The 15,988-nt window shown below is 40.0% G+C and overlaps 1 protein-coding gene across 5 annotated transcripts in view; it reads right to left on the bottom strand.

Moving 5' to 3' along the window:
• pbx4 (pre-B-cell leukemia transcription factor 4) overlaps positions 1 to 12,960 on the bottom strand; it is a 34,777-nt gene extending 21,817 nt beyond the window's left edge. Inside the window, exons 1-3 of one of the 5 annotated variants that reach the window (XM_088091066.1) lie at positions 12,081 to 12,960; positions 9,704 to 9,817; positions 8,040 to 8,113 (exon numbers count right to left, since the gene is read on the bottom strand). In XM_088091066.1, coding sequence (XP_087947192.1) covers positions 8,040 to 8,113; positions 9,704 to 9,817; positions 12,081 to 12,265 — 373 coding nt within the window. In that variant the 5' untranslated portion in view covers positions 12,266 to 12,960. The remainder of the gene's footprint in view (positions 1 to 8,039; positions 8,114 to 9,703; positions 9,818 to 12,080) is intronic. The other 4 variants (XM_088091067.1, XM_042504809.2, XM_088091068.1 and 1 more) reach the window with 4 other exon arrangements.
• Between the last annotated feature and the right edge of the window lie 3,028 nt (positions 12,961 to 15,988).

The following is a 15,988-nucleotide window of genomic DNA, read 5'->3' as shown; positions in this document are numbered from 1 at the left end:
TATAAGATATTTAACAATATTACTGTGTAAGTGTGGCTGTTTTAAGGGTTTATTAAACACTGTTGAGGCCCCCGTAACTACATCTCCAACATGATCTCCCCATTCTAGTACAGTCCTGCACACAGAGAAAAATGAAGAGACATGGAAGAAAAAATCTGAAATGTCACAGGAGGAAGAGGAGGATGATGAAGAGCACCCAAGCAGGAGGCTTGTTAAAGCACGGCTAGGATCTTCCCCCAGTCAACTCTCATCAGGCCAGCTGCCTCCTGTGCTCATTAGCACAGACTCTTAAGGAGCTCCTAAAGACTTTGTGAAAAATGAACGCTCATTTGAGAGGTCGTTAATTTGCACTGTTATGCAAATTAGGTGGCAATTAAGCGATAGATCAGAAGAGCAGTGCCCATTTATAACAAGTGAACAAGCATTATGACACAGTCAGATGGTGCCAGAGAGAGCTGAGGCTACATGGTTAGTCTGCACAGGTCCGATGTACCAGTTTAGTGAGGAATAAAATCACTGTGTCTATAATATGTCTGGCTGTTCAGGATAACAATATACCAGTGGTTTTACAGGAAGGTCTCCTAAATTGGCTTTGCTAGCCTGTACACACATAAATAGATACACATATTACAAACTGGTGAAAACACAAACTAATCATCCTCCCAGTATATGGATTCATTCTGGATTAGCAAACAGCGCTATTACACCAATCCATCCATCTATACTGATGAAGAGCACCACAAGATTAAAAAGGAGCACTGACTTCCCAGTATCTGTAATAACCCAATGCATGCTGCTAATCTCGGGGTGGCTTGTAACCCCCCCTCCCTAAATCGCCCTGATGTTTCCATCTCTCCCCTGCATTTATGACATGGTGTGAAATATACAAACATACTGTCCGGGACAGCAACGTGCACTACTGCAGAGGGGTGGAAGGCTCCCATCAATTGTAATTAATCCTTAATTAGTCAGGATTAGGAGCTAGGCTCCGACACTCTCCCACCCCACCGCCACCAAACTAATGCAATCCAGCTGAGACCACATTTACATATCTTTAATTAAAGAGACGCCGGCTTCTTTTAAGAGCAAAGCCTAAAAGCAGAGTGAGAGGCGCAGACATGCTGAGAGGGAGGGCAGATGAGATGAAGAGGTAGGAGTCGGCCCTGTGGGTGATCCCTGACCACTGCTGATGGGTCAATATTTCCTGGTTTCTCATAGCTGGGCATAATTTGATGGAAATTTGTGGATCCAAAGTGTGCAAAACATGGCACCTTTCCCATCATGTCACTCTGGCCAATTAAATTCAGCACTGTCCATCATCAGTATGTGTGTGCCTACTTCCTGAGTTTTATTTGCTGCCCTTAATTGTTTATTAAGTAACCCCAATTAAAAATATGGGACAAATACATTTATTTAATTTTGTCTAATTTCAGCTTATCTCGTTCTTACTTTTTTCAAAACACCCATTGCCAGTTTAAGCTATCAAGCAAACTAGCAAATGCTTGACCAGCATTGACCCATGCTGTTAACTCCTCTTCCAAGAAACCTACCGCTCTGGTGTCAAAGTCTAAATCTTTCTTAGCAAATTGGATCAGACAAGAAAAATCCTAGATTTGTCCTAAAATACCCGTGCAATTCATTAACACAATGCTTGCCAACTATTTAAATTTTATTCTCAGCTGTCCAAATCAAGATACCCTGATCCCCGTGAAATATTGAGTGACAGTGCAGCCAAATCACTGCTCTTCATCATGGCCCAAATCATGTTGTGGCAGTACTGAAGGTGAACAATTCCACTGAGCTCTTCCCATCCTACATCACACCCCCAGACAGCAGTTTCCCTCCAGACAATATACAGAGGCCCGGTTCCTACAGGAATAATACCACATGAGGAAATCAGTTGGCCCACACACCATTAGGCCTGGGCTGAAGGTTGGGGTGCTCTGCCTCCCCACTTTGAGTTGGGTGGTGGTGGGGGGTGGTGGTGTGTCTGTCAGGGCCAGGGGTCTGTGTGATATTAGCCGTCTGCCAATCTGGCTTGGGGAATGGACACCGAGTAATTACTCCTGCTCTTACTGCCTCATCAATCTCCCTGTATCGCTCCTGCACCCCCCCAACACACACTCTATCTTTTTTTCGTTCTCTACTGCAAGGAAAGAAAAAAAAACGATTGAGTGGCAGGACACTACAAAACACAACAGAGAATGAGATAATCCAGCACCACTGCATAGTAAGCGTATATATAAACCTGACTCTTAAAAGTGAAAAACCGGAGGATTTCACCAAGTGAAAAGCTGGTGTAACTGTACAAAGGTGGGTGGCGTATTCTTGTTTTAAACCCAAGTGATTGTAAAACTGACAATGCAGGTTTGGTAGCTTCATACAGGTCACATTTCCACTGCAAACTGTTTTCATCTTGTTACTGCTTTTGGCTTAAAAGGCAATGTATGCTTTCCCTCATAAAAATATAATAAAAGACTTCCCACAGGTTCCTAACAACTCATAAAATTTTATGGCTCTGTTCCAAATTGGGCTCTTTGAAAACTAATAATAATTAAGTTGCTTTAATGAGGCATGTGATTCACAAGACTTCATGTACTGTAGTCTGTCAAAGTCTGTGAATTACAAACATCTAAATCAACCATGTGATGTTGATCGGGATTTTCCCAACAAAAACTGAATGCCACCAATTGGATAACACTGGTATGTAATGTTTTGTTGTTAACTTTCATGCTTGGCCTCTAATATACAAATTTCAGTGAGATTTCTAACGGCTCTTGAAGGTTGTGTTTATCCTGGCTGTGAATTAACAATTGACGGCTATGTGTGACTTTCAAAAAGTGCTTTGTTTTAGTGTTTTTACAACTACAATCATGCTGTAATTCAATTAACAGGTAATTGGGGCTATTTTGTTGTTGGAACATTATTTAGGCAACTCATGTGCTAAGAATGCCAACGTTTGTTTAAGGACCTTATATGGTTTGTAAAAGCATTACGACTCTGGATGTTCCTGACGATTAATTTCCCTGACATGAAACTGGAGTTTAAATTTAGATTAGTGTTCTAGTCTTAAGGAAGAAAACACTCAAAAAAGTCAAAATTAAGCTTTATTTAATCTATGAGGTTAAAGATTTTCCAAAATTATTGCGTACATTGAAGCATCCATTTGAAATCGTAAATCCCATTTTTAAATAGCCAAATCACATTTAAATGCAGCTTAATTAGGTGGCACTGAATGCATTATGATCACTGCACATTATCATACAAAAACATGACAACTAAATAAAATCAAAATAATGCCAAACCCTGCTGTTTTTTTGTGAGATGTTGTCTTAATTGCACTTTGGAGCTACTTGTAAAGCAGGGAGAACAGGCCAATGCAATATCCCTCCCTTTAAAACAAAGAAGCCCAAAAACAATCAAGCATTGTAAACATTAGTAACTGCTTGTTTTTAGACAGCAACATTTAAGTAGGGAGACATAACATTTCACTGGACATTATGTCAATACATTATTTAAATGTGTACATTATAATTAAAATTATTTTTAAAATGAGTTGAATTGATAAGTGGACTAATTGCACACATCCCTTATTACATCCCCAATACACTGACTGAAAGGTTCAATGTGAAGAATTTAGATGCATCTAGCAGTGAAGGTGCAGAACTGAAACTTTTTTTATGCTGCAAACATGTAGGAGAGCAGTGGTGGTTAATGTGAAAACAGGAATGGCCATATCAAGAGACAGTGTTTGGTTTGTATGTTTCTGGACTACCATGCAACACATGGCAGACTCTGTGGAAGAGGACCTGCTCCATATGTAGATATACTTGTAAATGGCTCATTCTAAGGTAATTAAATAAAATTTTTTAAAAAAACACAAAAGTTGGAGTGATTATAAACTAATGAAAAGAGTAGTAAAGAAGATGATGATATGCCATTTCTGCCAATAGATACCCCTAAATCCTACACACTGGACCCTTAACATACGTTGTTTAATAGTTTGGTTAGTCTCTGAATGTCGTATAGAAGATGATCCATTCAGATAAATCTTACACGACAAAACAACACAAGGGGCAGTACTAGTGACGCTGTGCTGCTAAAGGTTACAGGATAGATGCAATAGAAGCCACTCTGAAGGCTTATTAAATGCCAAAAAGCTGCAAAGTGGATTATATTCCTATGAGGAGCAGGGTGGCATAGTTCAACACAACAACCATATTTTTTCTTCATCACATAGTCTTCATATATTTCTTTACATAAAGTATTTGCATTTATTAATAAGGTGTCATTACTTAAAATGGAGAGGCTTTTATATTAAATAGAAACAGCACTGAAAAACAGAGAGCGAGTTGTGGAGTTGGCTAAATCTCACCATTCATCCATCTTGTCAAAACATTAATAGGATGTGATGATGGGTTGTCAGCTAGCCGCTTTGCCAACATACTAGCTAAGTGCTGCTGGCTCTGCTGGCAGGCATCAAGTATGAAATGTTGGTGCTCGTAGGTGTTGAGAAAAATAAGACATTTCCATCCAGCATAGGTAAATATCATTGTCAAATTAAACAGACATAACAGGGCTGATCTCTACTTACATTTTAATGCATACTCATTATTGAAAGGATCAGGCAATGTATGTGCTTTATTAAAAGTGATCGGCTCAGACGCTGGTCAGATAATGCAGAGAGAGAAAGCCTGTGGCAGAGGCAGACAGAAAATATCCAGACACATTGTTAGGACACTGGCACAACTGGGCACCTCACAGAGCAATCAACTGGCTCAAGTTAACATCACACTGGCAACAGGCCATCGGGATGTCCTTCCTGTTAAACCCTCGCTGTTGCTGCTGAGGGATGCGTGGCCAATACGAGTGGCGGTGTGCAGGTAAAGTACAGGCATCTCATAAGAACGGTAACTGCTTCATTAACTTTTAATGATAAGAGGCAACAGAGCCAGCCATTATAGTCTAAAATAGGTAGGGTGCCTGCCAGTTTGCCAGTATTTTACACAGCCAACTAGCAGCATTATCCCACAGAGTTGTTTATCAGACAGCTTATCAAGATGAGTGGCAAGTGTTGGGGTGAGAACTTGTCCAAGTGAGGGGGAGGAGAGAGAGACTTGCACTACACTTTTTGCCATCTTCAAACTAAAAAAAAAACTGTATAGCTTTAATTCCACTTGCAAAAACTATTTTTATTTTCATTTAAAACCTGTCCAAAAATAAACAACCGGGAATGTTCAGGCTTGAAAGAGAGGGACTCGAGCAGGGTGACAGAACAGAGTGAGTGACAGATTCACTGTTGTCATGTGTGAAGCACAAGGAATGCATAAAAGTAATGAGAAATGCTGCAAACATGCCCAAACTAAATGAAAAACTTCTGAGAGTAACTGCAGTGGCTTGTGAGAGATTTTGGCATAAGCTGTCCCATTGCACCAAGAGCTATTTTTACAGCAAATACCCATGAGAGCGAGGGAGAACAGAACTGAGTTGAAGCAAAGCCACTGGCTCTCAACTTTGATCATTCCCTGTCTCTCTCCATGTGCTTTAATTTCTTTTTTGGAGAGTATCTTTAATAAAGTATTAACAAGAATCAAATTTCACGCATATGGAGGTCATGTTTAATGTGAGAGCTCAGGACAACGCAGGCACTGTTGTAAAACTGGGGGGTGTTTTGGGGTGGTGGTGGTGGTGGTGCAGAGGTGGGGGGCACTGGCATTTGCGCAGAACATTTCCTTTACAATGAAAACAATCTAACCAACTGCAGCACTCAGAGGAATTCACCTCCCATCCCCCACACCCCACCTCCCCTCCTCCACCACCACCATTACATTACCATATCAAAGCCCCGAGTTCAGAGCAAGTCTTCTCTTTCAAGAATGGGAGCGAGGCAGAGGGAGGGAGGGGGAGAGGACAAGACCGAGGCAGTAGGAGTAGACCCAAGACCGAGTTTGCTTTTATCCTTGTTCGGTGTGTGTGCGTGCGTGTGCGAGAGAGACCAAGTGTGTGTGTGGGTGTGCTGACACAAGTGCATGTTTGTTATTGAAAAAAAGACTGCAGAAAATCTGTGGAGATACTAGAGGACTACTGATTGGGTCTTCCACAAGCTGCACTGAAGAGAAGTCAATTCACATTCCAGAGGCACATAATGGGGCCTGCAGGGGGTCTGATGGAGTAGCAGAGAAATGCCAAAGCAGGTACACAGTGCAGTTAGGAGGGCACTGCGTGGCAGATGGCCAGCAGAGTACAGGCAAAGCCAAAGATCTCTATATCTCATGGTTGGCATATTCACCTCAAGCGTGAATCTATTGTTAACCTACCTCAATGCCTTGCCTGTTTTTCTGCTCGGCTTACTGTAAGAGTACTCACAGACCATCTCTCTAGTTTGCTGGGAGACTAAATGTGAAAATCAAAGTGAATGGCATTAGGGTAAATAAGACCACTGGTTGCCTGGGAAACAGTGTACCCTGCCCCACTCACTCAAGCCTAGCCTTTACTTTTGTCCAATCACTGGAGAGCAATAATACATTATTGACAGAAGGCCACAACAGGCAGCAGTGCAGCATTTTCAAATTGTATTTGAACAAGAGAGGCTCGCCGTTAGAAGATACACAAGGCAAGTGAAAGAGAGCAAAGCATACAGAAAGACAAGAACAGAGAGAGAGAGAGAGTCAGAGGGAGAGGATTCAAAAACGCACCCCATTTACACTACCATAACCATCAATCTGCCATCCATCCCCGGCCTGCGCCTTTGAACCACACTAGAATCTGTCAGATAGCTGACTCGAATAGCTAACAAGATGAGAATAAGCAGCGTGTTTACTTACTGAATAATTTTATGAGTAAGAGCAAATCTGAGATATTTACATAGGCAATAATTTCCATCAGATCACGTGTGTAAGAATTACAGCATTATTTGTTAAGACAGTGTCAGAGCACTTTCTTGCTGCTTTGCATGTTGTGTTCGGATAAAGGTACTGCACTAATATGCATATCAATGTATTCCCAATACACAATTACCCTACACTGTGTGGTGAAGCTGTTTTAACAGTGTGGGAGAAAAGAGCATCTCTTTGTACTGAAATAGCACAACAGTTTGACTGTAAAACAATAACCCCTGTGGAGTTTTTCATATCTGCCTGCTGTCACATAGCTGTGCACGAACTTTCTGCCAGATTCAAGTTTAATTGTTTAATTTAGATATGATACATTGTGGAAGGTATTTATTTATTTTGCTTTAATATAGTAATTATTGCTGTGACATTCAACAGGCACACGTACATTTTGTCACATAACTCTTCATGATTTGAGATGGAAATGGACAGGGATGCATACATGTTAAATCAAGCGCATTCAGGGACTCCAGGTCAGACAGGAAAACAAAATTGCAATCTGATAAAAGAATGGGTTAACATGGACATTAATAAACCGTTGATGATCAGATGTTTGGAGTATAAATGTTTGAACATGTTAACATGATATTCTGTTAATGACAAACCCAAAGATGCTAGCTGGAGTTCTGGAGTAAGACACTAGGATGTATGCACAGACTATGACTAACCCAATTTCTCTGTGGTCACGTAAACACCATATCTCAAACATGATCATAACCAGGGTTAACCTCATAAACAGATTCGTGCACATGTAACCACACTGTGAACTCAGAGTTGTTAGCATGTTCTGCAGCCAAGTTTTGCTCTCTGACTCAAGTTTCAAAAGCACCGATCTACTAAGATTAGTTTCAGCTGGTCGGTGTGAAGCCTGGACAGCCGCCAAAAATAGGTTAACTTTCTATAATTACTGGGCGAAAACAACAAACGGTGATGTATACTTAGAACAATCTTACACCAAAGCATGTACAATACATGCAGCTAAATCAGTTCTTTTAATCAATATCCAATCAATAGAGTTCTCTGAGAGGCCATTAAAAAAGTAACTTGGTGCCAGGCGAACTGGAGCAAAAGGCACACTGCATCTCGACTCTAGGTTACAACCTGTGCAGACTGGAGAACACAAAGAGAACGAGTGAAGTAGAAACTCACCCGTCTTCTCTTTGATCTCACAGAGAACGCTGAAGAGGGCTGGCTTCATTCTGTGACAGTTCAGGGCATGCTTCCTGTAAGAGAGAAGAGGGAATAAGAGAGGGAGAGAGCGAGGAGGGTTACGATAAACAGACCTCCATCTCAAGTCATTCCATGTCCTCCCCCATAAAACAGGTAGAGGAGCTGTATGTATTATGCATATAGCATTTCAAAGAGTGTTGTGCAACACAGCAGGACAGAGCTGTGTTGTTTAAAGGCATTTTCGATAGCCAAATGCCGTTGTCAGTGCAGAAACATCCCTGATGCGTCAATCTGAACTAGCAAGAGTAATGTTGTCATTTGGATGCTTTGCACTGTGGGACAGGTAATGATGCCAAACCTCAAGGTCATTATTACTGAGCACCAGATTCCAGAGTTAATACACAGTAATCTAATTTCTACCTCTTGCAGAAAGACTTGTTTCATGAAAGTAGATGGTGAGTTGATAGAGAGGATTAGGATTAAGTTGCAATTTTAATTTAATCAGAGACATTCTCTTTATTGCCAAACAGGCTAATAGCAATTAAAGGAGAAAGGGCAAAACTTCTACAGTTCACCGTAATCAAATCAGAACACCTCAGCAGCAAAATGTCCTGCTATTACACATCCATGCACCCACACAAACACCCTTACAGCTTAACCGTGTATTAAAAATTGTAAAACTGGTATGCTTTAGCAAAGCCCCAATACGACCCTAAATGACTTGTCTCTGACATAAACGTCTGCACCAAGTGCACACCAACTGCATCAGATAGGGGGAGTGCTGAATACATACAGAACTGCATTTTAAAAGTTGTGGTTTATCACATTCAAAAACTCATGAAAGGCACAAAAAACAAAAACATGTAACTAAACATGCAATACAAGCGTACTATACCAATGTGGCTCATAATTTACCATAATTATTGTGACTATCTGAGTTTTTAACTCTATAGATATTGGCCATAGTTTAAAGTGCTGTTGTATTATTTTGTAAAAATGTTTCCGTGATTTTGTGCACCCCCTGTACTTGTAATGACTATTGTACAGAGGGAGAAAACACAAGCATGTTGACGTGTTTATAGAGTTTTACAAATCAAAACAGGCATAATTTAATGCAAAAACAGATTTCAGAGGCATCAACTTTAATGTGTAATCGGAAAAGTGCAACATACAGTTGAAGTTTGGGTGAAAAACAAAACCAGCATGAGGCCTCCGTTTCTGATGAGCATGAATTGGGAAACATGAAACAGGAAAAACCTGAAGATCACCCTTAAATTAAGATTTTCTTTTCCAAACATCAATACTAAAAACACATGAATAAAAACAACCACAGATGAATATGATTTGGCTACACCTGACCTCAACACCAATTCCAGTTGTGAATGTCCACTGCAGTATTAATGAGGGGACCATGGGGACTAGCAAATAGTGTGCCTGCTGTATATGCAACGAAAGACTGCCTTCCTGTGAGAATATTCTGTGAGGCAGTATGATGTAAAGAATTAAGTGTCTAGCATTATAAATATGTCATTTTGTCCACCAATTCTATCACTGCTGGATTGAGTTGGGGGGAGGGCTGCCTTCAGCATGGAGGGTATGAGCAGGAGGGGGAGAAGGAGGTGCTCATGCGGTCCTGTACTGACCTGTGCTGGAAGTTGAGTGGCAGGCCACCCCCTGCCATGCCCCCCCCTGCTCTCCCTCCCTCTGTGGGGTCGTCTGATCCACCCCAATGCGCCGGCGATTCCTCTGGCCAGCATCTGAACATATGGCGACAGGGTGAGAGGATGAGGGTGGATGGTGCGCAGGAAGTGTACTCTGCAACACCGATTTCTTGCGCTGTCCTGACCACTCCCCATCCCAACACACTGCCACCCTGCATGACAAGGGCGTCATGCTCACATGTGAGCCACCACAAATTAATTTATTGACCATGACCGAGGGAAAGATTGATGTGTGGGTGACAAACTCAATCAGAGTTAAGTATGATGTTGAAGACTGTACATAACAAGTCATATCAACTGCTATATACTAACACACCTACTTGTAACTGCAGCCTGTGTGCAGTCCTGAAGTATCTTTTGTTTTGCATTTTACCTGAAGTAAACATGAGCAGCAAATGGGCAAACAGCCTCATGTTTCAGCACTTAGTTCGAGCTAGTCTGTCAGCTAATGCTAAGCATGTGCTGTCAAGATGAATATTTCATTATCAGAATTGCCTTTAATGATTATATACATACTATGCACATGGCAGCAGGGAGGATTTGAGCTGTACAAGCCACACAAGGCTGCACTCTTTTTAGTATTAATCCTTCACATATATGGCATGAGGACGACACGCTCTGAGTGGGAGTTTGGATCAATACAAGCATACAGCAAGGACACCTCTGGTACTTCTGAAGCAGCCACACCTTTAATTAGTTTTTCAGAATGGCCTGTTAACATCTAATACTGGGCTCCTTACATGACTTCCTGCACTGTAATTGGCCCTTTAAATCCAAATATTTGAAAAATGCATTATTTGATTTGATTTGATTTTATAAATGTTTTTTTCCCAAATCATAAAGGGAAAAAAAGCTAGGAGAAGAAAAAAAATAGACAGCAAGAAATACTCCAAAGCAAAAATATTTGCATTAGTCCATCAAATAGGGCCTGATTAAGTCTTCAAACTTGTAGTGGAGAAAAGGTAATATCCAAGTGTTCATAGGCTGACTGGTATAGCATCATCCCTCCCCCTCACCACCATCTCATTAATAGAAACTCGATTTGCGGACAGCTGCACTCGCGTACACATTATAGGAGAATTGATTGCACCCAGCACACAATGAAAAGGATGAACACCAGGGAGGGAGGGAGTGAAAGAGGAGTGAATTAATTAAGAGAACCAGGTGGTCAAATGTTGGGTGGAAAATCACTAGCTAATGACACATCACACTGTGGCCACAGTCTTGCAGTGGACGGTTGTCTATTGTTGAAATACTGTCGCTTCATCTGAAACTGACCTTATGCTCCTTGAGCCACATGGCAAATGAGTGCGGGTCAGTGGCTCACTGCGGCGCATACTCTTTAAAATAATGATAAGTAAAACACCTCTAACACAAACATTAAGTGACGAGTCATGTGAATGAATGATTGCTGTCATCACCAACAGCACTGGGCTGATACGTGGGATAATCCTTACCTTAATGTATCAGCTCATTTGCATTTCAATGACTAATGTTATCGGCGCTCATTTGATGTTGAGCGGCATTTCAGATACATGTTGTTATAATTAGGCAAATCTAATTTGCAATAGTCGGATTACAGATATGTATGAGCTTTGGCAACATGACCAGAATACCTGGTTTCAATTAGATAGCTCAGCTTGAGTAACTTCAAGCATCTTAAAAACATTTTGTGTGTTGTTGGGGTACTTTTTAGGTAGTTTTGACCAGTGCTGTAAAAGGGAAATATGCGTCACTACATGGATATTGTCCTATGAGCCAATAGGGAGATAACCGAAACTCATGAAATATGCGAGAATTGCTTTCTTTATGCAGGAGTGTCAAAGATATACTGCTGCTATGACCTAACAAAACTACTATTTCTTTAACCAAGAAATCCATGCAAAGCAAATAAAGCTTTGGGGAAAGTGGTTATCTGCATTTTGCTCGGCAACCATAGTCACAGACTCAACAGGGAATTCAAACTTTTTAATTTAACACATCACTGACAAACCAATCAGGATTAACATTATCTTCCTTTTCCAACCAACTGAGCATGTTTACAAACTACTGTACACAATAAAGCACGATTTGAAGTAACAAAGAGCCTCCTTTCAAACTACAACAGCACGGTTATGTGTGTTCAAGTTATTCTGTGTTAATGTGTTGGTTTAGAAACGGATTACAATGTAACGTGAAGTTGTATTAATGTTGTAACTAACGTGAGCGTTTCACAGAAAAGCTAAAGCAAAAATAAGACACACATAACGCACTTTAGCTTAGCTATCATGTGTGGAAAATGGCTATTCGCCTGTCTTACCTGGCCTGTGCTTCGTCCAGGCTTTCGTCGGTGATGGCCATTATTTGCTGTAGGATATCCCCTATGTCTTGTTGAGGCTGTCCGAGGGACTGCTGTTTCCTGACCGAGTCTGGGTCACCGACATCGGCTTGTGCTAGTCCACCGAGTCCGGTGAGACCCGTCAGCATCCTGGTCTGGTCATCCATACTTTCAAAGAAAACTCGCCGTTTTCCTCAGTCGAAGAATACACACAAATAGCTAGCGTGTTAGCTAGCCAGCAAAGTATCTTCTACGACAAATCATACAACACTTCTTACCGTAGCCGGCAGCAACGATTAAAAATATTCAAGGGCTCTTATCATAAAACAGATAACGCAAGCACGCTCTACATTCGCGTGTGTTTTTTTTACCCCCTTAAGTTAATAAACGCGGCCAGGCTAACGTTAGCTAACCACCGAGTGAAAAGCAGCTAGTAGCCGTAGCCCAGCAGAAAAGCAGCAGGGACACACATGCACAGACTGTGTGAGCTCGCCAACAGCGCCTCGCACATTTTCGAAATAAAAAAATTAAAAACGGAAAATATAACAATAGACGAACACTCTTGTCTAGAAACAAAACTCGCCAATTCAAAGAAGAAATAGGACAAGAATACAGCGCTTTCGGACGGTCTAGCTCCAATCAGAAATCTCCTACCAAAACAGACTACGGTTTGCCATTGTTGTTGATGTCGCGCGAGTATGTGGGACGTTCTGGGCTGCGCGAGCGAGCAGTGTGCGTCGCGTTGACCATTGAACTCGTAGCACCACAGAGCGAGAGCTTGCGGGTGGGTTTGTCGGTAAAATACTATATAGAAAAGCTACTGACTAATTTCTGCAATAGCTGAAATCATGTTGGCAATAATGCATCTATACTAATGTTCTAACACTGTATTCCACATTACTGTATTATTCCTCCAGGTGACAAGATTCTCCTCTTGTACATCCTTTACAAATGGATAGCCCCTTACGTCATCAGCATCGCATGTCCTTTTATAATTGATTCAGTTCATTTTAAGATTTTGCATAATTTCTACCTTTCTAATGTCGTGGTGTCAAGATTTAGTGATGTAGATGACAAATGTAACCTATATTTTGTAAAACTGAACATGAAACACTGTCAGGGAAAAGTCAAGTAACATGGGACACTTTTTGGTAGATTAAGAAGAAAACCACCTAAAACTCTGCAGAATACCGCAAGTGTTACTTGTGTATCTTGTTGTGGTTCTCTGCTATATTTCTGTAATGAAAATATGATGTTAAATTAAATTTAGAAACTTTGTACCAGTAGAGAACCACAGTCTCACTTCGATGACATGTTCAGATAAAATGGGACAACTAGTAAGGTAAATGGAATAGTCCTGTTTGGTTTTTTTTAAGTTATTAAATCCAATTATCAGTTCAGTCATTCATTGATAAAATAATAAAACCTCTGGCTACTTATTAAAAAATATTGTCCAACTTTTCTGCTACACTTTCCCTTTTCTCTCATTGCCTGTTTCTTTAAGGCCATATTGTCTACAATGGACATGCACATGCACAACAACAATGGCTGATTCTGGATTTTTGTAGCTGACATGAATTCACAGCATCATATGTAACACTTTTTTAAGGGACAAAAAGATGTCTGAAATATGACAGTGTGGCACACACTGGCATAGTTCATGATTTTATAGCCCCTGGTTGCCTAAAACAACATGCTGGTTTCAATTCAATAAAATGTCCCATTTTAGCTTTTCTTGGTTCTATTTTACCTGAATTCATTAAGCACTCATTCAAAACCCCTTTCCAGAAAAATAAAGTGTAATATGAAAATATATTGATCAAAAGTCATACAGTGAATAAAAATGCCACATCCTGAAACAATTTTTCTTGTTACACACTTATTATTTTAGCTGTAGTTCTCTTATTACCAAAAAAGAAAATCAACATGCCACATGGCTTTTCTGGCAAGTTCTGGGACCAGTATATTTTTCAAATATTAGCCTTGCCCATCCCACTTATCTCTGACTGATAAAGATGTAAGAACATATTTGGTGACTGGCTGTTAATATTTAAAGATCCCAAGATGTAAAACCTTATTGTCTCATTTTACCTGATGTCCCACATTACCTGACTTCGCACTACGATTGTTTCACAGTTCTCACTCTATTAAGTTTTGATCAGATTAGGAAATATATATTTTAAGAGGTCACTCTATAAAACTAAACCTAAAAGATGTACATGTTAATTTTGAAAGCCATGGTAACTCATTGAACTTTATAACATCCCCTCTTGATCCTTTTAGGTAAATTTCACATTTAGCAATATACATTTGTTTTCCTTTACTGTTCAATTTCAGTGTGTCATTTCTCTTTTTGACAATTTGTCCTTTCAATGATGTCTGACACTGTAGTAAATCTGAGTTTAAAAAGATTTTTAAAAATGGTTCGAGCCATTTGTCTCATGAATATACGGTGAAATCATCCAATAGAACTTAGAAATAAATGTTTTTCACTGACAGAAAAAAAACTGCATTACAACTCATTTTTTCCAACACTGGTTTATGCAGATGTTGTATATCAGGTTGCATATAAAAAACAATCTTCTTCCTCTTAACGTAGCTTATAATATACTCTACAGATTTGTTCTTGGCTCTCCTTTTATAACTCATCATTGTACAGTGAAACTTTTAATTTGCTGAATCCTATCATAAGAGGACAGCAACACTGGTTGCAGGTCATTTTTAAATGTATACATTTCAATTACTCTTAGTATTTACAACAGTTCATGGTACTTTTACCTTGAATTATCATTTGAGATACTCTACACAGCTCATTTTTTCCTGTTCCTACAGTCTCTAAGTCAATAGCTATAAAGGCATAACCCCAAAGCTCCTTCTGATTGGAGTGATCTACCTATAAATATTTGATCCATATCATCTTTCCATTTGTTTAAAAATGCCCTGTCCTCATATTACAGTATCAGCTGTACATGTCCACGATAACACATCAAGAATTTTGTTTAAATATGTTCAATAACTTTATTAATTAAGGCTGACAACGACACTGTCTGACTCTATCTGGAGTATGTTCCCCTGATTTTGTACTGTCTTATACTTAATACCTTTTGTTTTGTCGTTGTTGTCGTCTGGTTTTCGTTTTGTAATATTTAAATGTTGTTTAATTATCCTGTTACTTTTATTTGATGTTAAATGGTATGTCTAATTGTGCTTATATTGTAATATGTTTGTTGAGGACCCCCTTGAAAATGAGATGGTAAATCTTAAGGGGTTATTCCTAATAAAGAATTTCCTATAAATGCTTGTGGACATTTAAAGGACTGGGATGCCATGCTATTTGAGCTTATAACAAGCTGTACACACAGATGCAAACATTGCATAATAATCATGGTGTTGAGGCCTCTCTGTCATTGCACATATCTTTTAAAGATTTGTTGGAGCAAGTGCAGAGGTTTATGAAGCTAACAAGCCACAACAACCTGTCCCTGCTCACAAGTAAGTGTAAAAAGAAGTACTGAATTGGTCTCTGGGAGTCATTTCATAAGTTGTACCTAAAAGTCACTGCACTAATATCCATCTGTGTGGGCAAATTGTGGCAATTTCTAGAACAATATTAAATCTCAAAGCAAAACAGTCCGACCCAAGAATATCATTTTGTCCCTAAACCCTCCGATGAATGAAACATCCCATCAGTTTTCAGTATGAAAATGTTGACAGCACAGATTGAAAACAAGTGTCCTTGTTTTTTGCAAACTGGGCAATTCTGCTGTAGTTTATCACTCAGATCAGAGAGACAGCTTTCCAAGACGAATGGCTGGCTGAATGGATGTGGAGGAGAGCTGCAGCCAGCCTTGCTGTACTGAGAAGAGATGATGGGTGTGCATGAGGGAGTA

The sequence above is a fragment of the Plectropomus leopardus genome, chromosome 18 (genome assembly GCF_026936395.1).
Source record: "Plectropomus leopardus strain MGB_pleo_1.0 chromosome 18, ASM2693639v1, whole genome shotgun sequence".
In the NCBI taxonomy this organism is placed as follows: Eukaryota; Metazoa; Chordata; class Actinopteri; order Perciformes; family Serranidae; genus Plectropomus; species Plectropomus leopardus.
The sequence above is the reverse complement of the archived record's forward strand: the minus strand, read 5'-3'. Positions and strand labels throughout refer to the sequence as shown.